General features: G+C 41.8%; 1 protein-coding gene across 2 annotated transcripts; it reads left to right on the top strand.

The window, feature by feature from the left end:
• Window positions 1-107: 107 nt before the first annotated feature.
• tatdn1 (TatD DNase domain containing 1) lies at window positions 108-19,483 on the top strand. Of its 2 annotated transcripts, none has more exons than XM_061931008.2 (12): window positions 108-221; window positions 760-825; window positions 891-940; window positions 1,013-1,076; window positions 3,037-3,180; window positions 3,271-3,313; window positions 3,396-3,481; window positions 3,553-3,593; window positions 14,621-14,697; window positions 14,771-14,860; window positions 14,936-15,062; window positions 19,243-19,483. In XM_061931008.2, exons 1-12 carry the CDS (start codon window positions 146-148, stop codon window positions 19,309-19,311), a joined length of 933 nt encoding a protein of 310 aa, XP_061786992.2. In that variant the 5' UTR covers window positions 108-145; the 3' UTR covers window positions 19,312-19,483. The 2 variants fall into 2 exon arrangements, with proteins under 2 accessions (XP_061786992.2, XP_061786991.2); XM_061931007.2 differs by having other exon boundaries at window positions 112-221; window positions 14,771-14,841.
• The last annotated feature ends 3,463 nt before the right edge of the window (window positions 19,484-22,946 follow it).

The raw sequence follows: 22,946 nt of genomic DNA on the forward strand, positions 1-22,946 counted from the left end.
GTTTTACAAAGTGGTTACATGTTGGAATTATTATAAAAAATGTCTGATGTAAAACTTTATATTCAGGCAAAAACCCAGGCCAACTAGGTGGTTGTGTAAAAAAGATCATCCCCTCTATTAGCAGGTTTACGGTATTCCTACACTCATGGTGCTAGTGAGAGCTGCAAATGTTCTTTTCCGTAGCAGAACTCTCTTAACTATGACACCGCACAAATTCATCGGTAAGACAAGCGTTTAGAGATAAATAAAACACAAATACAAGTATTGATTGGGTCTTGAGTAATGAATTTAGCTTGGGTGATTCAGTTGGGGACCTACGTCAAACATTGCTGGCTTGTTTTGGTGTTATTAAGGTCTGTCTATTCTGTGTGGGCCCTGTGATGAGGTGGCGACTTGTCCAGGGTGTACTCCGCCTTCCGCCCGAATGCAGCTGAGATAGGCTCCAGCACCCCCCGCGACCCCAAAAGGGACAACCGGTAGAAAATGGATGGGTGGTTGGAAGGTTCTGACTGATAAATGATAATCTTCCTATAAACACAAGCTCTGTTTTATGCATGATCAGAATGTCCAGGCCTTAATGAAATACTGAGTAGTATTTAATATGTGTAAATATTTTCTGTAGTATCAATAGGACCAATATCCATCCATCCATCCATCTTCCGCTTATCCGAGGTCGGGTCGCGGGGGCAGCAGCCTAAGCATGATGCACAATTGTCACATATTTGTTGATGACAAAAAAAAATATCCATGCCTTGCCAGATATCGGAGTGAACTTGACGGACCCCATGTTCCGGGGATCCTACAGAGGCAAGCAGAAGCACGAAGGTGAGCATCTCCTTCATTCTGGAACCGTCTCTCCATTTTGCCTGACCCTTGTGGTGTTCCCACAGACGACTTTGATCACATCATCGACAGAGCCGTCAAAGTGGGCGTCGAAAAGGTGCTGCCGTCCCTCCCAACCCTCTGATAGCTTGAAAGCTCACTCACTTCCGCCCTTCTGTATGTATTTCAGTTCATGATCACAGGGGGAAGCCTGCAAGACAGCAAGGAGGCCCTCGAACTGGCCCAGACCAGAGGTAACCATGACGACTAGAGATGTCCGATAATGGCTTTTTTGCCGATTTCCGATATTGTCCAACTCTTAATTACCGATTCCGATATCAACCGATACCGATATAGACAGTCGTGGAATTAACACATTATTATGCCTAATTTTGTTGTGATGCCCCGCTGGATGCATTAAACAATGTAACAAGGTTTTCCAAAATAAATCAACTCAATTATGGAAAAAAGTGCCATATTTATTATTGAAGTCACAAAGTGCATTATTTTTTTTTAACATGCCTCAAAACAGCAGCTTGGAATTTAGGACAAGCTCTCCCCGAGATAATCCTGATATCCACTACAACTATGGGAAATACTATACTTTGGACTTTCACAAAGTGCATTATTTTTTTTATTTTTTTTTAAAACATGCCTCAAAACAACAGCAACAAAAACAATGAAGGCACACAGCTTCAGTCCAGAGTATACTAGAGCAGTGTTTTTCAACCTTTTTTGAGCCAAGGCACATTTTTTGCGTTAAAAAAAATCAGGAGGCACACCACCAGCAGAAATCATAAACTCAGTTGACAGTTAAAAGTCATTGTCGCAATTGTTGGATATGATTTTAAAGCATAACCAAGCATGCATCAATATAGCTCTTGTCTCAAAGTAGGTGTACTGTCACCACCTGTCACATCACACCCTGACTTATTTTGAGTTTTTTGCTGTTTTCCTGTGTGTAGTGTTTTAGTTCTTGTCTTGCGCTCCTATTTTGGTGTCTTTTCCTCTTTTTTTGGTAATGTCCTGTAGCAGTTTCATGTCTTCCTTTGAGCGATATTTCCCGCATCTACTTTGTTTTTATCCTTCTTCGTGGGGACATTGTCGATTGTCATGTCATGTTCGGATGTACATTGTGGATGCCGTCTTTGCTCCGCAGTAAGTCTTTGCTGTCGTCCAGCATTCCGTTTTTGTTGACTTTGTAGCCAGTTCAGTTTTGTTCTGCATAGCCTTCCCTAAACTTCAATGCCTTTTCTTAGGGGCACTCACCTTTTGTTTATATTTTTTGTTTAAGCATTCGATACCTTTTTACCTGCACGCTGCCTCCCGCTGTTCCCGACATCTACAAAGCAATTAGCTACCGGCCGCCACCTACTGATATGGAAGAATATTACACGGTTACTCTGCCGAGCTCTAGACAGCACCGACACTCGACAACAACACATCATTTGTCGACTATAATTACTGGTTTTCAAAAAATATGTTTTACCCCAAATAGGTGAAATTAGATCATCTCCCACGGCACACCAGACTGTATCTCACGGCACACTAGTGTGCCGCGGCATAGTGGTTGAAAAACACTGTACTAGAGTAATAAAGTAAACAATAACATGGTCCTCATTTAGTGCAAGACTGCCTGGCATGCTGTATAACAGGGAATTATAAACTGGGCTCACATCCATCTTCTGCTTGTATTCATCGTGTATCTCCTTATGATTCTTGAAGAGGTGGGAGATCTAATTGCTCGTATTAAAGGAAGACGTCTTGGTTCCTCCTCGCATAACCAACTTTTTGCAGTCATTGCAAATTGCCATTTTTTTATCGGTCAGAGACACTTTAAAATAATCCCAAACCATAGACATGGTGTTGTTAGTTAGTCACCGAGCGAGCTCGCTTGTTAGCCATGGCTACAGCACCGGCAACAACACACTCTTGTTGTTGTTATGCTGCGCTCGCGGCGATTTGATGAAGTCATCAAGCGTCGCCAGTAAACCTCTCATGCTGCAGTCTGTGTTGTGTGTGAGAGAGGGGAGAGGGGAAGGTCTGCTGACTGGGAGACGCAACGGCTCTGTACTTACGTTTTAAAAAGTCATGAATTTTACTTTTTGAAACCAATACCGATAATTTCCGATATTACATTTTAAGCATTTATCGGACATCTCTAATGACGACCCAATCTACGAGTCTTATGTGACCGTGGTTGATTCCTGACAGGCGACTTCTACTGCACCGCCGGCTGCCACCCGACCCGCTGTGGCGAGCTCGAGGAGGGCGGAGCCTCGGAGTACCTGTCCGAGCTGAGGCAACTGGCTGTGGCGCATCGAGGAAAAGTGGTCGCCATCGGAGAGTGCGGACTAGGCCAGTCCTCCCTAAACATATCAACGAGAACATTGTAATGGCTGACGTACCGCACGAAAGCGTTCGCTGAATTATGTTTGTTTGCTTCAGATTTTGACAGGTTAGAATTCTGCCCCAAAGAAACCCAACTCAAGTAAGTTCGCGCTGACGGTGTGACATCACAAGGAAAGACTTTAACTGCAAACAGAAGCTTCTCGCTTTCCAAACCATCGCAGGTACTTTGAGAAGCAGTTTGAGCTGGCGGAGGAGACCAAGCTGCCCATGTTCCTGCACTGTCGCAACGCACATCAAGATTTTTTGGGTGAGTCGCCGTCGCCGGCCGGCCCGGCGCGCTTGTTTCCCGTTCCCTAACCGAGTCTATGTTGTTTCCAGACATCATGAGGAGGAATCGAGACAGATGTGCGGGAGGCGTGGTGAGTCTGTGTACAAACATGGTAAACATGGACAGTTCGGTATTACATCAGTGTGGATTCTCAGTCATCCAGGTCCTGGTAGTCCGTAGAGTCTTAAACGAGGCAACTCTTTTCATCCAAATGGCTTCTTCAGTTCTAAGTGTTAGGTGTGGAGTATCTCTGTTGTGGTCTCTGGTTAGTGGGTCTACTGACGGTGGTCAAAATAGGCTTGTTGCTGTTATTGTGGCACGGCACATTATCCTGCATGACAATAGGTATTTTTCAGTGACGTGCGGTGAGGTTCATGACTGGTGAGGCACTGACTTCATCACAGTCAGATTTACAAACATATGAACCCTAAAGAGTATCTTATTCACCATTTGATTGGCAGCAGTTAACGGGTTATGTTTAAAAGCTCATACCAGCATTCTTCCCTGCTTGGCACTCAGCATCAAGGGTTGGAATTGGGGGTTAAATCACCAAAAATTATTCCCGTACGCGGCGCCGCTGCTGCCCACTGCTCCCCTCACATCCCAGGGGGTGATCAAGGGGATGGGTCAAATGCAGAGGACAAATTTCACCACACATAGTGTGTGTGTGTGTGTGACAATCATTGGTACTTTAACTTAACTTTAACTTTACACATACAAACTGTAGCAGACAAAAAAGCACATTTAATTAAAAAAACGTTATTATGGTCTTACCTTTACTTATAAGTGCGGGAACAGTGGTGTTCGTGTTGGAGGAGTTGTGAATGAATGAAATATGAAATCCGTGCTGCAGTCTGCAGGTGTACCTAATGTTGTGTCCCTGCAGTCGTTCACGGCTCCTCCAGGCGAGCATTGTTGTTTTTGCACTTTTTGGCCTCTTGTTAAGTGACGTTTTTTGGGTGGATTCGGTCTTGCACGTGGAGGGTTTGGGTGTGGGCTTTGGTTGGTGTGGCGCTCCCGTCAGGGGGTGCATTCTGCGGCGGGGGGTGAATTAACTGGCACAAGGAGGCGGGATTACTGCGAGCCTCAGCCAGTGCGTCTTCGCAGCAGTTTTATGATTGCTCAGCACAATAAATACGTTACACACGTACAGTTGTTGACAAAATACACTGTACATTATATACCTCAGCTAACTAAACTATGGAAATGTATAATATAATTCATATAGCAATACGGTCTCACTGCACAGCAGGCCAGCAGTTAGCCGAGTCATTGCGCAATCCATGTTGAGGCACAACTGAGTGACGTGCCTCAACTAGCTGCTGATCACCGCACCGTCTCTTCTCAGTATTTGAACGGCAAATGTGAAAATTCAGCGATTTTGAATAAAAATAATATAAAACTGGTGAAGTTAAATGGAAAATAACTTTATAGTAAAATCACTGAATACATATAACAATTTAATATATATTTTTTCTTTTTACATTTTTTTTCTTTCCATGATGGCAGGTGAGGCCCCGCCTCACCTGCCTCCAGTGACCGCACGTCACTGGTATTTTTCCAGGATAGTGGAAAACCGCTCGTTGGAGGCCAGTTGCCACTCTTCCCGTGGAATGAAACAATCTTTGGAGGAGAGATAACAGACCATTGTCATAAGCAGGCGATCTGTTTAGAGAGGCCTTTCCCAGAGGAGGAGGGTTGTGCTATCACACTGCAAAAAGTCAGTGTTCAAAAACGAGAAAAACAAAACAAATTTAAGGGTATTTTATTTGAACTAAGCAAAATTTTCTGCCAATAGAACAAGAAAATTTGGCTTGTCAAGACTTTCCAAAACAAGTAAAATTAGCTAACTTCAATGAACCCAAAAAACCTTAAAATAAGTATATTCTCACTAATAACAAGTGCACTTTTCTTGATAGAAAAAAAAGAGACCTTTTTGCTCAATATGTTGAAAAATATTCTTAAATTAAGTAAATGCTAGTGCCATTATTTTAACATAATGATATGCGCTCGGCATTACATTTCTTGAAACCAGCAAACTTATACTAAAAACTAGTTAATTGTTCTTAATGGAAAGGCAACAAGGCAAGCGCTTGTTACTCTCGGGGTTTCCTAGCCGCTCAGGCAAATCATATGGTCTAAAAATGCATTTTCCCATCAATAACATGACATCGTCATGCCAAGTGCGTGCTCTTTCAGTCAATTAGTGGGCATATATACAGCCCGGCCCCTGGCCAAAAATGTGTTAATTGTAATTTTGAAGAATTCATCTGAATGTGCATGAACTATTTCTGTTCAAAATTGTTAGAAATGTCACATGTTAAATGTTTGAATATTAACTGTCCGTTTACTGTACTGTGCCAACCGTGTTTTCTATTGTTTCATTGAAAATAAAACAGCAAAGTCCATCTGGCTGTCATCTGTTTTAATTATGAGACACAATTGTGTCAAAATCATGAATTTTTTTTCATGCTTGAAATAAGAAATTATTACTTTGAAAAAGCAGTTTTATACTTGTGAGCAGGGGCACCGCTAGGGATTTTGGGCCCCATGAAAAGAATCTTTACAGGGCCCCCAACACAGTGTCATTATTTTTTCTGTATTATAATTTCATCATCATTAGGGGCCTCTCTGGGCCCCTAGAATCCATCTCCTTTACCCCCCCTTTTCGGCGCCCCTGCTTGTGAGTGTTGATGACACAGCTTTGCAACACTTGATGTTCTAGTTTCAAGCATGTTTTACTCAATATAGGTCATCAAATCTCAGCAACAAGCTGTAATATCTTACTGAGATCATTTAGGACCAAAACCCATAAAACAAGTAAAACACTCTAACATAAAATCTGCTTAGTGAGAATAATTATCTTATTAGACAGAAAATTAGCAAATATCACCCTTATTTGAGATATTTAATTTAATTTAATATTTCAGTTTTTGCGGTGCACCCATCGGCATGACATCTCTCCCCCAAAGATGGTCTCATTCCACAGGGAAAAAACCCCCAGCTGGTATGGAGGACCATCATTCACCAGCAACGCATGGCAACAATAACAACAACCAACTCATCATGTCCAAAAAGAAGCTGAATGAGGTTATTTAAGATATATTATTGAAGTAAGAACAAGTAAAGGCACACAATTAAAACATATAAAGATTTTGAAAGATATAAATGTAAATTTGATACAATTACCCGTATTATCTTAACTAACAAATTAGGACGGTATGGCATCAGAGTGTAAGTCTGAACTGGGTATAAAGCTACTTAACCAAGAGGAAGCATTTTGTGAAGCTAGGAAAACACACATCTGCAGCACTAAATATATCTTGTGGCATACCACAGGGATCAATACTGGGACCCAAATTGTTCAATTCCTATAAAGATGTCATTTGTAAAGTTTCAAAGGACTTAACATTAGTATTATATGCAGAAGACGCGACTGTTTAGTTCAGGAGAGAACACGCAGAAACTAATACAAATAATAACAGAAGAAAATAAAAAATATATTATGAACTGGAAATCTCATTTAAAATATACAGAAGAAGAAATACTTCACTAATGAATAAAGTAAAATAGGTTCTGGACCAAAAATCACTCCATATTATCCACTGCTCGGTAGTGTTACCATATCTGAGTTATTGGGTAGAAATTGTTAGGATTGAGTTCAAGGGTGGACCCCGGGATGCAGAGAATGGAGGCAAGGTATGCGATAAAAAATGAAAATATTTAATAAGTCCAAAATGGTAACTAAGGGTGATGGGGAAAAAGTGCACACCATGGGAAATATAACAAAAGTAGTCTCTTTCAGAGGTTGGCGGAGCAAAGGCCAGGACGCACACAGCGTGGCAAAACTAGTCCTCTCAAAACAAGGTGGCTAGGAAAACAAAAACACAACGAGGTCAATATTACAGGAATATGCGAAGGCAACATACCAGGGAAGCAGAATCAAGGTAGCACATGTCAGAGCGGAGTTTAGGAACAATAACCGGCAGGGACCAGCTGGTGGAGACGCGCTTAAATGCTACCGGGAAGTGATTAGCAGCAGGTGTGCCTCGTTGGGGACAAAAGACTGGGGAAAGAAACTGACAAACCAATAGAGAAGGCAGGGAGAAGACAACAAACATAACAGAAATAAAGGAAAATAACAAAAAAAAAGAATGCTGTATTCACTAACCGTGTTACTAAAAGAAATCAGTTGAGATAATACATAATGTTGGATTTAGAAAACATTCAAACCCTTTAAATATTGAATCAAAAATATTTAAATTCAATGATTTGAATGTGAGTGTGAATGTTGTTTGTCTATCTGTGTTGGCCCTGCAATGAGGTGGCGACTTGTCAAGGGTGTACTCCGCCTTCCGCCCGATTGTAGCTGAGATAGGCTCCAGCGCCCCCCGCGACCCCGAAGGGAATAAGCGGTAGAAAATGGATGGATGGATGGATTTTAATTATGCACAAGGCAAACTACAGTATAAACCTCTTCTCAATAAAAGAGAAGACCTGCTTATAAACCTTTGGTATAACAGTATGTGGAATTAAATTATTGACTGGATGAAGTAAATAAGTCAAAAACTCTGGGGGCCTTGTACACATGCATGGGGGGTTTGGGGTTCGGCGCACCCCTCATTGCCTCGTCGGCCGGCGGGGACTGCGGTCTGGTGGCCTGCCAGGCTTTTATTCATTTATTATTGTTATATATATTTTTTTTATTTTTAATGTATTTATTATTTTTATTTTTATTATTACTCATTTTTATTTTATTTTATTTTTTAAATTTTATTTTTTATTTTATTTTTTTATTTTATTTTATTTCATTTTTTTTTTAATCTTATTATTTATTTGTGTGTGGCGTCGCGCGGGTCTCACTTCCTGTTGGATGGGGTCCGTGCCCGTGTGGCCCGACCTTGCGCTGTGGGGTCTCTGTCGGTGACTTGGTGTGGTGGCGGCGCAGCCCCCGTGTCTGGTCTGGATGCTGTGTCCCGGTTGTTTGGGCGGTGGTGTGTTTGTGCGGGTTTGGGTTGGGGTGGGGGGCCTTTTGGTTGGGGGGGTTGTTGGTGTCTCTTGTTTGCGTGTTGGCGTTCGGGCTGACCGGCGGGCTGGCGCCGGCTGGTCTCCGTGGCCCTGGTGGCGTGTGGTTGCTGGTCGCAGTTTTTCTTTGATCGCTTTGATTTGATTGGCTGGTGCTGGCTGTCTGGGGTTATTGCGGCTGCTGTTTCTGCTGCCGTTTGTTTGTGGTGTGGGCGCCCGTGGCTGCTGGGTCTGGTGCAGGGGTGTGGCTGATGTTGTGACTGGTGGCAGCGCGCGCGCGTGATGGCTGTCGGGGCTGACGAACTGTGTATATGTATGTATATGTGTGTGTATGTATGTATGTTTATATATGTGTATGTGTACATATGTGTATGTATATGTATATATGTGTATGTGTGGGTATGTATACGTGTATGTGTGTATGTGTATGTGTATGTGTGTATGTATGTATGTATGTATATTTCTGGGGGTACGCTCTGGGCCTGCCTGTCAGACGGGGGTCGACGCCTCAGGCTACTGCATCCGAACTGCGTGTCTGGAGCTCCTGGGTCCCGCTGTCCATCCCTTCCGGGTGCCCGTCTTGGTTGGGGCCTGTTGGGCCTAGTCCCTGCGTCTATTGTGGTAGCTTGGTGCTGCAAGGTATTCCGAGGTGCTGCGAGTCGGCCAGTTGCTGGGGTAGTGACCTTGTTTGTCAGCATGTCTGTGATCTTCTTTTAATTCTTTTTTTTTTTAATTAATTAATTAATTAATTTATTAATTTATTTATTTTTTTAAATATATTTTATTAATATTATTTTTTAATTTTTCCCCTCCCTCAGGGGGGGGGCTCGGCGGGGCGGTTGCTGGTTGTTCCATCTCCATCGTTGGGGTCCCTGCGGGTGGGGTGGGTGGTTCCCGTGGCCCTGTGCCTGGGTGGTCCTGCGGCGGCCGGTTTGGGTGGGGTGGCCGGGGGCTGGCCTCGCCGCGCTCTCCGGGGGTGGGGGGTGGGCTCGTGGGGGCCCGGTTGCCGGTGGGGCGGGGGCGGTCTTCCCGTCCGGTTGCGGGGAGTCTCTGGGTCCCTCGGGCGGGGCGTCTCGCCTTTCTGCCCGTGTGGGGTGTGGTCTCTCGCTGGCTTGGGGTCTGGCTGTCCCCTGCTTTTCTCGTGCCCTGTCCTCTGCCGGGTGCGTCTGTCTGCGGCCTGCTGCTGGCCCTTGTGGGCGGTACGGTGGGTCGGGCTCTGGGGTTCCTGTCGCTGGCCGGCTTGGCTGCGTGGGGGCGGTGGTCCCTGGTTCCCTGGGCACCACGCCTCCTGTTTGTGGGTTGGGCTCTCGGGGGTGATGGGGCCGTGCTCTGGCTCCCACGCACTCTGGGAGTCGAATGTATTGTACATGCAAATTCACATATGCTCACATACGTACATAGGTACCTACGCTCCCACATACATACACAAATACAGTACATATTTACCTACCTAATGTTCGTACATCCACACGCACATTCAATATACAAACATACACATACACATACTGTACATATACATTCACTGTACAAACACATATACACATTCTGTACATATACATTCATTGTACAAACACATATACACATTCTGTACATATACAAGTACATATGCATACTTACACTCATGCACATAATCACGTTTCATCAAACATATATTAACGTTGTTGCCCTAGGGTAAACTGGGTGTAACACATGGCACACTGACAAAGCTTAACCTATTGTGACTATAACAATCTACAAGGTTAATGTAGGTTGCTTCTCTTTCTCCCCCTCCATTTTTCTGCATTCTTTCGTATCTCAAGTTATCATTACGTATATGTATTGTTGCATTTAAACAACTGTATTGTTGATAATAAAGGTAAATTATTGGTATTGTTCATTATCAATAGCGCTATTTCTATTGGTATTTGTATTGATCCATTTGTAGTGTAATAATGCTCATTGTCATTTCTGTATTATTTTTTATTTTTCGCTAACTGCTTATTTGCTATTACTTTTACCATCATATTTGTACATGTCATATTTGCTGATGTTGCTCTATTGTTGTTGTTGTTGTTGTTTGCTGTTGTTGTTTTTGTCTCTCTGTCTAATCCCCCTCTTGTCCCCACAATTTCCCCCTCTGTCTTCTTTTTTTTTTTCTCTTTCTATCCCCTCCTGCTCCGGCCCGGCTGCACTAAATGATAATATAAATACATTTAATAAAGTCAAATACAAATAAGGCAACAAGAGAAGTATCCTACACTTCTCTTTTGTAAAGTAAATCTGAACAGCCGACATGGGCATCTACATCAACTATATGATTTGCCTGAGAAGCTGGACAGGACATTAAAAAAAAAATTAAAAAAAAAAAAAAATTAAAAAAAAAAAAGTAAATAAGTCAAAAAATGTACTAATATGATCCAGTATAAGAAACTACAAACCCCGTTTCCATATGAGTTGGGAAATTGTGTTAGATGTAAATATAAACGGAATACAATTACTTGCAAATCCTTTTCAACCCATATTCAATTGAATGCACTACAAAGACAACATAATAGATGTTCAAACTCATACATTTTTTTTTTTTTTTTGCAAATAATAATTAAGTTAGAATTTCATGGCTGCGACACGTGCCAAAGTAGTTGGGAAAGGGCATGTTCACCACTGTGTTACATCACCTTTTCTTTTAACAATACTCAATAAACGATTGGGAACTGAGGAAACTAATTGTTAAAGCTTTGAAAGTGGAATTCTTTCCCATTCTTGTTTTATGTAGAGCTTCAGTCGTTCAACAGTCCGGGGTCTACGCTGTCGTATTTTAGGCTTCATAATGCGCCACACATTTTCGATGGGAGACAGGTCTGGACTGCAGGCGGACCAGGATAGTACCAGCACTCTTTTTTTTACGAAGCCACGCTGTTGTAACACAGCATTGTCTTGCTGAAATAAGCAGGGGCGTCCATGGAAAAGACGGCGCTTAGATGGCAGCATATGTTGTTCCAAAACCTGTATGTACCTTTCAGCATTAATGGTGCCTTCACATATGTGTAAGTTACCCATGCCTTGGGCACTAATGCACCCCCATACCATAACAGATGCTGGCTTTTGAACTTTGTGTCCATAACAGTCTGGATGGTTCGCTTCCCCTTTGGTCCGGATGACACGATGTCGAATATTTCCAAAAACAATTTGAAATGTGGACTCGTCAGACCACAGAACACTTTTCCACTTTGCATGAGTCCATCTTAGATGATCTCGGGCGCAGAGAAGCCGGCGGCGTTTCTGGATGTTGTTGATAAATGGCTTTCGCTTTGCATAGTAGAGCTTTAACTTGCACTTACAGATGTAGCGACCAACTGTATTTAGTGACAGTGGTTTTCTGAAGTGTTCCTGAGCCCATGTGGTGATATCCTTTAGAGATTGATGTCGGTTTTTGATACAGTGCAGTCTGAGGGATCGAAGGTCACGGTCATTCAATGTTGGCTTCCGGCCATGCCGCTTACTTGGAGTGATTTTTCCAGATTCTCTGAACCTTTTGATGATAATATGGACCGTAGATGTTGAAATCCCTAAATTTCTTGCAATTGCACTTTGAGAAACGTTGTTCTTTTTACTGTTTGACTATTTGCTCACGCAGTTGTGGACAAAGGGGTGTACCTCGCCCCATCCTTTCTTGTGAAAGACTGCGCATTTTTTGGGAAGCTGTTTTTATACCCAATCATGACACCCACCTGTTCCCAATTAGCCTGCACACCTGTGGGATGTTCCAAATAAGTGTTTGATGAGCATTCCTCAACTTTATCAGTATTTATTGCCACCTTTCCCAACTTCTTTGTCACGTGTTGCTGGCATCAAATTCTAAAGTTAATGATTATTTGGGGGAAAAAAATAATGTTTATCAGTTTGAACATCAAATATGTTGTCTTTGTAGCATATTCAACTGAATATGGGTTGAAAATGATTTGCAAATCATTGTATTCCGTTTATATTTACATCTAACACAATTTCCCAACTCATATGTACACAGTAGTTAATACTATGATCAATGTTAATTAAAATACTAAATATGGGATATAAATAATAATGGAAGTATAATTGTTTGTATATAGTATATAAATTGGTACAAAGGTTTAACACGCGTACAAGGATATTTCACATGCCTTTACTGTGTATATAATTGAACAGTGTTCATATTGTGTATAATGTGTATTTATAATATGTTGTATAAAAGACATTTCATAATTTTCGGAAGTTCATCTTGTACTTGACATTGTTTATAGGGTTAGGCACTATAAGTGTTCAACTTCAGCCTAAACCCTTTCGGTCTGCAACATTTTCATTTTCAATCTATGAATGTACAACTGTTTGTTTATTTTGTTGACCATTGACCGAAGAATAATAAACTTTAAACTTTAATATGGAAACGGGGTTTGTATTTAAACTCAAAGTGTTTACAAAGTACCATGAAAAGAAATCTTGATAACTATCTAATCATGATACCTTGTATGAATCTATTTATTTATTATCTACTCGTTTGTGTTACAGATTGAGCGCAGGCAGTGAATCCACAAATGTGTTAGCAATTGCTAAAAAAAAAACGGAAAAGGGGTCGGATTAATAAATAAGATCAGCCTCTTCTTGCTCCTTTTCGGACATGTTGTAATGAGGAACTGGAAATATGTGATGTAGCATATTGTAACTGTATGCATGTTAGGAATAACACAGTACCATAACCATACACACTGATGTAAAATGCGGATATAGATCATGATCATCAGTACCGTATTTTTCGGACTATAAGTCGCAGTTTTTTTCATAGTTTGGCCGACTTATGGGTGCGACTTATACTCAGGAGCGACTTATGTGTGAAATTATTAACACATTACCGTAAAATATCAAATAATATTATTTAGCTCATTCACGTAAGAGACTAGACGTTAGAGATGCGCGGTTTGCGGACACAATCGCGGAGTCCGCGGATAATCCGCGGGTCGGGCGGGTGACATGACGAAAAAAATAGATTTTAAATAGATTGGGCGGGTGGCGGTTGAACCAATTCGGAAATATATATACATAGTTAAATGTTGTTACCCACATACGAAAAACGAGCAGCACTCTTTGAAACAGGCAATTATTCATCAGGCACTGCAGCACACCACAACACAACACAACAGAAAAAAAAAAGAAAAAGATGGCAACGCCGGCAGCAAACGTGGTACACGACAAACTAAAAAATGGAATACTAAAGACCAGGGGGAAAAAGACCAGCTATTTGCCTTGGCCAATAAGTTGCAGGTAATGTATTATTATTATTTAATTTATTTTTGTTTAAGTAGGGATGACATACATATGTTATTGTATAATTTAAGTTTGTGCGCGTGATTGACAGCCTAAGGCTTATGAGGCACATTTTTTATTTATTTTTTTATTTCAACTTAAAAACGTATGAGCCTATGCCTATGCCTACAACATAAGCTATGTGTTTATCTTTATTTTCCTGCCTGTCGTTGACAATGGAGATTGTCTGATATTTTGTCATGGCTGCAGATCAATCAATAAAGGTTCATCTTTGTCGCAAAATTGTTCACTATTTCACTGTGCACCCCGCCCTCGTCCCTATTTGAGCATTATAACGTTAACAAGTTAATATTCATTGAAATAAATTCAGAACATTTTTTTTACCTAACGAAAATAGTCTTTCTAAAACATTTTTTTAACTTCTTAAAAGCATCGTTCTGCTTGCTGCAACTGCGCACACAAAGTGTGAGGAACGCACTCCTGATCTAAGGGCATTGGCAACAATAGTCAACACTTTCTTAATGGAAATGACAATTATACTATAATAATGATAAATAATATTATCACGCATTAATATTTCTCAGCCACTAATGCGTGGCCAAGAGATATTAATGCGTGGCACTTATACTCAAGTGCGACTTGTATATGTTTTTTTCCTTCTTTATTATGCATTTTCGGCCGATGCGACTTATATTCCGGTGCGACTTATACTCCGAAAAATACGGTAAATAGTGGATATGGATTCATCAATAATTTATTGGTATAATGAAATATATTGCCTATTGTTGTTAAATTCTAGTCAAATGGTGACTTCTTCAGGTTCACTCGTTCGATGGGACCACAGAGGATGCCGCCGCTCTTATCGACATGGACCTCTACATCGGAATAAATGGATGGTGGGATGTGATGATGTTGTGCAAGTAACCTTGTCATGTGCAACACTGACTATTATGATGGTTTTACTTTCAGTTCCTTGAAAAGCGAGGCCAACATCGAAGCCATGAAGTCCATTCCCACTGATAGACTCATGATAGAAACTGGTGCAGTATTTATGGCCTTGTAAGGCACTTCTATTCACTCATAGTTTGGACCTATTCATTATTTTTGTGTCTATCTATACGTCACTGCCACCAGATGCTCCGTGGTGTGGCGTGAAGAACACGCACGCAGGTTCCAAATATGTCAAAACAACTTTTCCGACCAAGAAGAAATGGGAGGCGGAGCACTGTTTGAAGGACAGGAACGAGCCGTGTCACATCATGTGAGGAAAACCTTTGCACCGGTCCACTACATTTTTACTTTAGTACAGTGACTCTCAAGCTGTGGCTCGAACGTGGGCTCCATCTAGTGGCACGCCAAAGAATCACTGAATTAAATATTCAAATACAGTGTTACTGTTCAAGTGAGAGCCAAGTGTTTTGTGGGGTGGCACTTGGTCGAAAGAGTTTGAGAACCGCTGCTCTAGTATTTGCACGGGGAAGGGGATTAATTGGCCCCATTTGTCACGATTCACCTGACACATGGAACGTGACAAATTGGGGTGTTGCACTATCCACTTTCGCCGCCAGATGGCGTTAGTGTTGAATATCTTAGAATGTGTTTTGTGGCAATTCCAACTTTGACTTGGTCAGTGAGGCGTTCCATCATTTTTAGCGGACTGCATTGGAAAATGATTAATACCCCCTCTTCAAAAATAGGGCCATATTATTCCCTTCCATACTGTATTTATTAATTTAATCTTAATATGTTCAGTATGGTTATGATTGTATTTTTTTCATTTCACTTTATATTGCACAAGCTGTATACTGTCAGTTTTTCACAATTGTATTGTCCCACTTCTTTAGTTTACTGCACTTACTAAAGGTGTTGAAACTTCCGGGTCACATAAAAAAATTTAAAGGAACTGAATTTTGCTAAATGTTCACAGTCATTATGAATAAACATGACGATGGAGGGTTTTTTCTGGTATTTTTGCACTCCAAATAATACGATTAAAAGTAAGCTTACAATGGAGCCTATGGGAGGCGTGCAATTTCGCTTACAAAGCCCTTAAAAAACATCCAAACACCTCTGTGGAGGGGGGCGTGGCCTGCGGACCTGCAGCAAAGCGGGGTGTGCCAGGACCGGCTTGTCTTTTTTTCTTTTTTCTTTTTTTTTTTTTTTGTGTGTCCTGTCCAGCTTCTCAGGCAAATCATATAGTTGATGTAGATGCCCATGTCGGCTGTTCAGATTTACTTTACAAAAGAGAAGTGTAGGATACTTCTCTTGTTGCCTTATTTTTATTTGACTTTATTAAATGTATTTATATTATCATTTAGTGCAGCCGGGCCGGAGCAGGAGGGGATAGAAAGAGAAAAAAAAGAAGACAGAGGGGGAAATTGTGGGGACAAGAGGGGGATTAGACAGAGAGACAAAAACAACAACAGCAAACAACAACAACAACAATAGAGCAACATCAGCAAATACGACATGTACAAATATGATGGTAAAAGTAATAGCAAATAAGCAGTTAGCGAAAAATAAAAAATAATACAGAAATGACAATGAGCATTATTACACTACAAATGGATCAATACAAATACCAATAGAAATAGCGCTATTGATAATGAACAATACCAATAATTTACCTTTATTATCAACAATACAGTTGTTTAAATGCAACAATACATATACGTAATGATAACTTGACCGGCTTGTCTAACCACCTGTCGCTGATCTCGAAGCCTGTCCTGGCACACCCCGCTTCGCTGCAGGTCCGCAGGCCACGCCCCCCCCCCCACAACCTCCATTGATGTTTTATATGATGTAAGTATATATGTAATGTAGTAACAGGCACATTAATAATAGCATTCAATATTTACGTATTTTGATCATTTTAAGCATACGCAACATATTAATTTAAATAATGCATCATCACGTTAGGTTTTTTTTCTTCATCACTGATTATTACTCACTGCAAACATAATAAAACATCACTTACTGTGCAACGTCTGCTGTTGTTAGGAGGCCGACTGCTAGGATGTTCATATATTCCCATTTAGATGAAGCATGTCTCTTAATACTCACGAAGAAACAGCGTGGGTGGGTGGGGGAAAGCGTCTCTTAAGTCGTTCTGGCCATTTCCGGGTCCTAAATGACTGTCAAAGTGTACCAACTTGTCGGAATACCTATTCAGACTTCTTCTGTCCAGGTGAGAGGCAGGATTTATGATCTAGAATAAACTTCTAGAGCGCAAGGGAGCGAGACACCAGCAGACCACTCGATGATGTAAATATAGGGACATGGCGTTATAGTTTGTCTGCGTTAGCACATGACGTTCACAAAATGTAAATAGAGTATTTTTGGCGCTTTTTTAATGGTTACTTATTGGATTTTATGGGGGAAATGGAGGATCTCCCATTGGCTCCGCTATAAGCAGACTTTAATTTACATTTGATATTTAGAATGCATTAAAAAAAAAAATCCATCCGTCATGTTTTTCATAATGATTGTGAACAATAGGCAAAATTACAAAAAAGTGCAGTTCCCCTTAAGGATATATTTTTGTAAGCTTTTCAAAAATGCTAAAAAAAACAAAAACATAAAGACCAAGCCTTGTTATTAGTTAGTAGAGTTAATATTTCAGCATTTTCTTTTCAGATTGTCTATTTTTTTATGAAATATTATCATCAACTTGATAAAAATGTGGTGTGATGAATTATCAGCGATGCATATGAAGAAAAGATTGGGTTGAATAAGCTCTGCTTCTTTCTACAAACCCCGTTTCCATATGAGTTGGGAAATTGTGTTAGATGTAAATATAAACGGAATACAATGATTTGGAAATCATTTTCAACCCATATTCAGTTAAATATGCTACAAAGACAACATATTTGATGTTCAAACTGATAAACATTTTTTTTTTTTTGCAAATAATCATTAACTTTAGAATTTGATGCCAGCAGCACGTGACAAAGTTGGGAAAGGTGGCAATAAATACTGATAAAGTTGAGGAATGCTCATCAAACACTTATTTGGAACATCCCACAGGTGAACAGGCAAATTGGGAACAGGTGGGTGCCATGATTGGGTATAAAAGTAGATTTTATGAAATGCTCAGTCATTCACAAACAAGGATGGGGCGAGGGTCACCACTTTTTCAACAAATGCGTGAGCAAATTGTTGAACAGTTTAAGAAAAACCTTTCTCAACCAGCTATTGCAAGGAATTTAGGGATTTCGCCATCCACGGTCCGTAATATCATCAAAGGGTTCAGAGAATCTGGAGAAATCACTGCATGTAAGCAGCTAAGCCTGTGACCTTCGATCCCTCAGGCTGTACTGCATCAACAAGCGACATCAGTGTGTAAAGGATATCACCACATGGGCTCAGGAACACTTCAGAAACCCACTGTCAGTAACTAGTTGGTCGCTACATCTGTAAGTGCAAGTTAAAACTCTCCTATGCAAAGGCGAAAACCATTTATCAACAACACCCAGAAACGGCGTCGGCTTCGCTGGGCCTGAGCTCATCTAAGATGGACTGATACAAAGTGGAAAAGTGTTCTGTGGTCTGACGAGTCCACATTTCAAATTGTTTTTTGAAACTGTGGACGTCGTGTCCTCCGGAACAAAGAGGAAAAGAACCATCCGGATTGTTATAGGCGCAAAGTTGAAAAGCCAGCATCTGTGATGGTATGGGGGTGTATTAGAGCCCAAGACATGGGTAACTTACACATCTGTGAAGGCACCATTAATGCTGAAAGGTACATACAGGTTTTGGAGCAACATATGTTGCCATCCAAACAACGTTACCATGGACGCCCCTGCTTATTTCAGCTAGACAATGCCAAGCCACGTGTTACATCAAGGTGGCTTCATAGTAAAAGAGTGCGGGTACTAGACTGGCCTGCCTGTAGTCCAGACCTGTCTCCCATTTAAAATGTGTGGCGCATTATGAAGCCTAAAATACCACAACGGAGACCCCCGGACTGTTGAACAACTTAAGCTGTACATCAAGCAAAAATGGGAAAGAATTCCACCTGAGAAGCTTAAAAAATGTGTCTCCTCAGTTCCCAAACGTTTACTGAGTGTTGTTAAAAGGAAAGGCCATGTAACACAGTGGTGAACATGCCCTTCCCCAACTATTTTGGCACGTGTTGCAGCCATGAAATTCTAAGTTAATTATTTGCAAAAAAAAAAATTAAGTTTATGAGTTTGAACATCAAATATATTGTCTTTGTAGTGCATTCAATTGAATATGGGTTGAAAAGGATTTGCAAATCATTGTATTCCGTTTATATTTACATCTAACACAATTTCCCAACTCATATGGAAACAGGGTTTGTACTTCTTTTTAGACGTGTTGAATTGTGCACATGTACTCGTATCATGTTCCTTAAACATGTCTGAAACAAATGACCCATACCGTATCTCTATCTCTATCGCTCTTGTCTCCTGCAGACAAGTTCTGGAGGTCATGGCTGCAGCCAGGGAGGAAGACCCCGCGGAACTTTCCCACGCCATCTATAACAACACCGTCCGAGTGTTCTTCTCGTCCGCTTGCTGACGGCAAGAGCTTCGGTGGACTTTTTCGAGGCGAGTCAAGCGCCGACGTGATCGGCAAAGCAAGAAAATGAAGCGTGTTGACCAGTTTTAATAGATATGTGCACATGTGATTCAATAAATATCGCCTTAAATTCAAGCGGGTGTAGCTTCAAAAAGGGCAAAGTCCAAACTGAACGGAAGTTCTTAAAATCTCCAGTTGTTTCAGTGTAGTCAGTAGCGGTTCTGGACCGGGTGTCTTAACGACCGATGTGTGTTGGGGGGAACCCCATTGTGGCCGCTGAAGAGAAACCCTTCTATTCGGAGGCAAAACGGTTCATGATGGAGAACCTTGAAGACCTTATGAGTTCTGGTTCAGGTCTCTAGCGGAGGAGAAATCACCAAAGTCCTGTTTTGTCTGAATTCTCCTCAAAGTCCTGTTCTGTCTGATGGTTTCCGATCTGTCGAAACATTTGGACTGCGGTACTCATTTCAACCGCGAGATCAACTGGTTTAGTTTTGTCTGAATTCTCCTCAAAGACCTGTTCTGTCTGATGGTTTCCGATCTGTCGAAATATTTGGACTGCGGTACTCATTTCAACCGCGAGATCAACTGGTTTAGTTTTGTCTGAATTCTCCTCAAAGTCCTGTTCTGATGGTTTCCGATCTGTCGAAATATTTGGACTGCGGTACTCATTTCAACCGCGAGATCAACTGGTTTAGTTTTGTCTGAATTCTCCTCAAAGTCCTGTTCTGTCTGATGGTTTCCGATCTGTCGAGATATTTGGACTGCGGTACTCATTTCAACCGCGAGATCAACTGGTTTAATTTTGTCTGAATTCTCCTCAAAGTCCTGTTCTGTCTGATGGTTTCCGATCTGTCAAAACATTTGGACTGCGGTACTCATTTCAACCGCGAGATCAACTGGTTTAAAGAAGCGAGCCAAGGTTGCATACACTGTAAAAGTTAGAGGGTGCCGGTGAAGATAATGTCGTGTTTCTAGGTTGCGAAAGAGCTAAAGGGTGTTGACGGGGCCTAGGACAGGGTGATGCCAATTCCAAAGCCAAACACGGCACACAGCGTCATGGCAAAGGGGAAGGAGATTCCCCAGCAAGTATCTCGGATCTTCTTCCGTGTGGACGGGCCCGTCGCCCCCATGGCCTTGGGCGGCACGTTGGCCTGCTCCGCCACCACCTTCATCCTGTCGGAGAGCGTGCACAGGTCCACTTTGACGTCCTCCCACTCTTGGCGGAGCGTCGCCACGCTCTGCGCTTCCTGGCGGAGTTTCCTTAACTCTTGGCGGAACACCTTCAATTCTCTTTGCACCATGGCTTCGATGTCCCTTTGGGTCTGCTCCCTGATCTCCAGGCGGAAGGCCTCCATGTCTTGGGCGGTCAGGCCGAAGGTTTTCTGCTGCACCTCTTGGCGAAGAGTCCTGGCTTCTTGGCGAACCACCTTGGCGTCTCGATGCGTCAGGGACACGGCGTTCAGCACTTCTTGGCGCAGGGCCTCGACGTCCCTCTGTGTCTGGGTGCTGATATCCCGTACGTCTTGGCGAAGGGCCTCAACTTCTGCCTTCATGGTGGCTTCCATCCCGATCCTACGTGTTAACTCGGAAAGAAACCTTGCACTTTTCTTCTGTGCACTCACGCATTTGACACTAAGCCTCTATAGGGCAGTCTGACAAAGAGCAGCATGTCTGTTTTGTGTCACATGACCAAAGACCAAACATAATGATGAGCCGCTGTGTGACGTCGTATCATAGACATGGTGTCATGGCAACCACAGCTCTGGTGATTACTTTTTCAGCAGTATAATAACATGCCTCTCTTGCTGCTAGTCCCGAGGTGCGGCCCAGGGGCCACATTCGGCCAGCAGCTTGTTTTTTATTGGCCCTTGACATTTTTTAAAAAGCGCTATTTACGAGGTTTAGTTAATCCAATCAATCAATCAAAGTTTATTTATATAGCCTTAAATCACAAGTGTCTCAAAGGGCTGCACAAGCCACAACGACATCCTCGGTACAGAGCCCACATAAGGGCAAGGAAAAACTCGCCCCAGTGGGACGTCGATGTGAATGACTATGAGAAACCTTGGAGAGGACCGCATATGTGGGTACAGCCCCCCCCCCTCTAGGGGAGACCGAATGCAATGGATGTCGAGTGGGTCTGACATAATATTGTGAGAGTCCGGTCCATAGTGGATCCAACATACTAGTAAAAGTCCAGTCCATAGTGGATCTAACATAATAGTGAGAGTCCAGTCCATAGTGGATCTAACATAATAGTGAGAGTCCAGTCCATAGTGGATCCAACATAATAGTAAGAGTCCAGTCCATAGTGGATCTAACATAATAGTGAGAGTCCAGTCCATAATGGATCCAACATAATAGTAAGAGTCCAGTCCATAGTGGATCCAACATAATAGTAAGAGTCCAGTCCATAGTGGATCTAACATAATAGTGAGAGTCCAGTCCATAGTGGATCCAACATAATAGTAAGAGTCCAGTCCATAGTTGATCTAACATAATAGTGAGAGTCCAGTCCATAGTGGATCCAACATAATAGTAAGAGTCCAGTCCATAGTGGATCCAACATAATAGTGAGAGTCCAGTCCATAGTGGATCCAACATAATAGTAAGAGTCCAATCCATAGTGGATCTAACATAATAGTAAGAGTCCAGTCCATAGTGGATCTAACATAATAGTGAGAGTCCAGTCCATAGTGGATCCAACATAATAGTAAGAGTCCAGTCCATAGTGGATCTAACACAATAGTGAGAGTCCAGTCCATAGTGGATCCAACATAATAGTGAGAGTCCAGTCCATAGTGGATCCAACATAATAGTAAGAGTCCAGTCCATAGTGGATACAACATAATAGTAAGAGTCCAGTCCATAGTGGATCTAACATAATAGTGAGAGTCCAGTCCATAGTGGATCCAACATAATAGTGAGAGTCCAGTCCATAGTGGATCTAACATAATAGTGAGAGTCCAGTCCATAGTGGATCCAACATAATAGTGAGAGTCCAGTCCATAGTGGATCTAACATAATAGTGAGAGTCCAGTCCATAGTGGATCCAACATAATAGTAAGAGTCCAGTCCATAGTGGATCTAACATAATAGTGAGAGTCCAGTCCATAGTGGATCCAACATAATAGTAAGTGTCCAGTCCATAGTGGATCTAACATAATAGTGAGAGTCCAGTCCATAGTGGATCCAACATAATAGTAAGAGTCCAGTACATAGTGGATCTAACATAATAGTGAGAGTCCAGTCCATAGTGGATCCAACATAATAGTAAGAGTCCAGTCCATAGTGGATCTAACATAATAGTGAGAGTCCAGTCCATAGTGGATCCAACATAATAGTAAGAGTCCAGTCCATAGTGGATCTAACATAATAGTGAGAGTCCAGTCCATAGTGGATCCAACATAATAGTAAGAGTCCAGTCCATAGTGGATCTAACATAATAGTGAGAGTCCAGTCCATAGTGGATCCAACATAATAGTAAGAGTCCAGTCCATAGTGGATCTAACATAATAGTGAGAGTCCAGTCCATAGTGGATCCAACATAATAGTGAGAGTCCAGTCCATAGTGGATCCAACATAATAGTGAGAG

This window comes from Nerophis lumbriciformis, linkage group LG37 (assembly GCF_033978685.3).
Source record: "Nerophis lumbriciformis linkage group LG37, RoL_Nlum_v2.1, whole genome shotgun sequence".
Taxonomy (NCBI): domain Eukaryota; kingdom Metazoa; phylum Chordata; class Actinopteri; order Syngnathiformes; family Syngnathidae; genus Nerophis; species Nerophis lumbriciformis.

Excerpts from the sequence above, each read along its gene's own strand:
- tatdn1 (XM_061931007.2), top strand. The coding sequence starts at position 146 with ATGGTGCTAGTGAGAGCTGCAAATGTTCTTTTCCGTAGCAGAACTCTC. Across the intron at positions 941-1,012 it reads TCAAAGTGGGCGTCGAAAAG|TTCATGATCACAGGGGGAAG; the intron begins GTGCTGCCGTCC and ends TATGTATTTCAG. Across the intron at positions 3,594-14,620 it reads ACAGATGTGCGGGAGGCGTG|GTTCACTCGTTCGATGGGAC; the intron begins GTGAGTCTGTGT and ends TGACTTCTTCAG.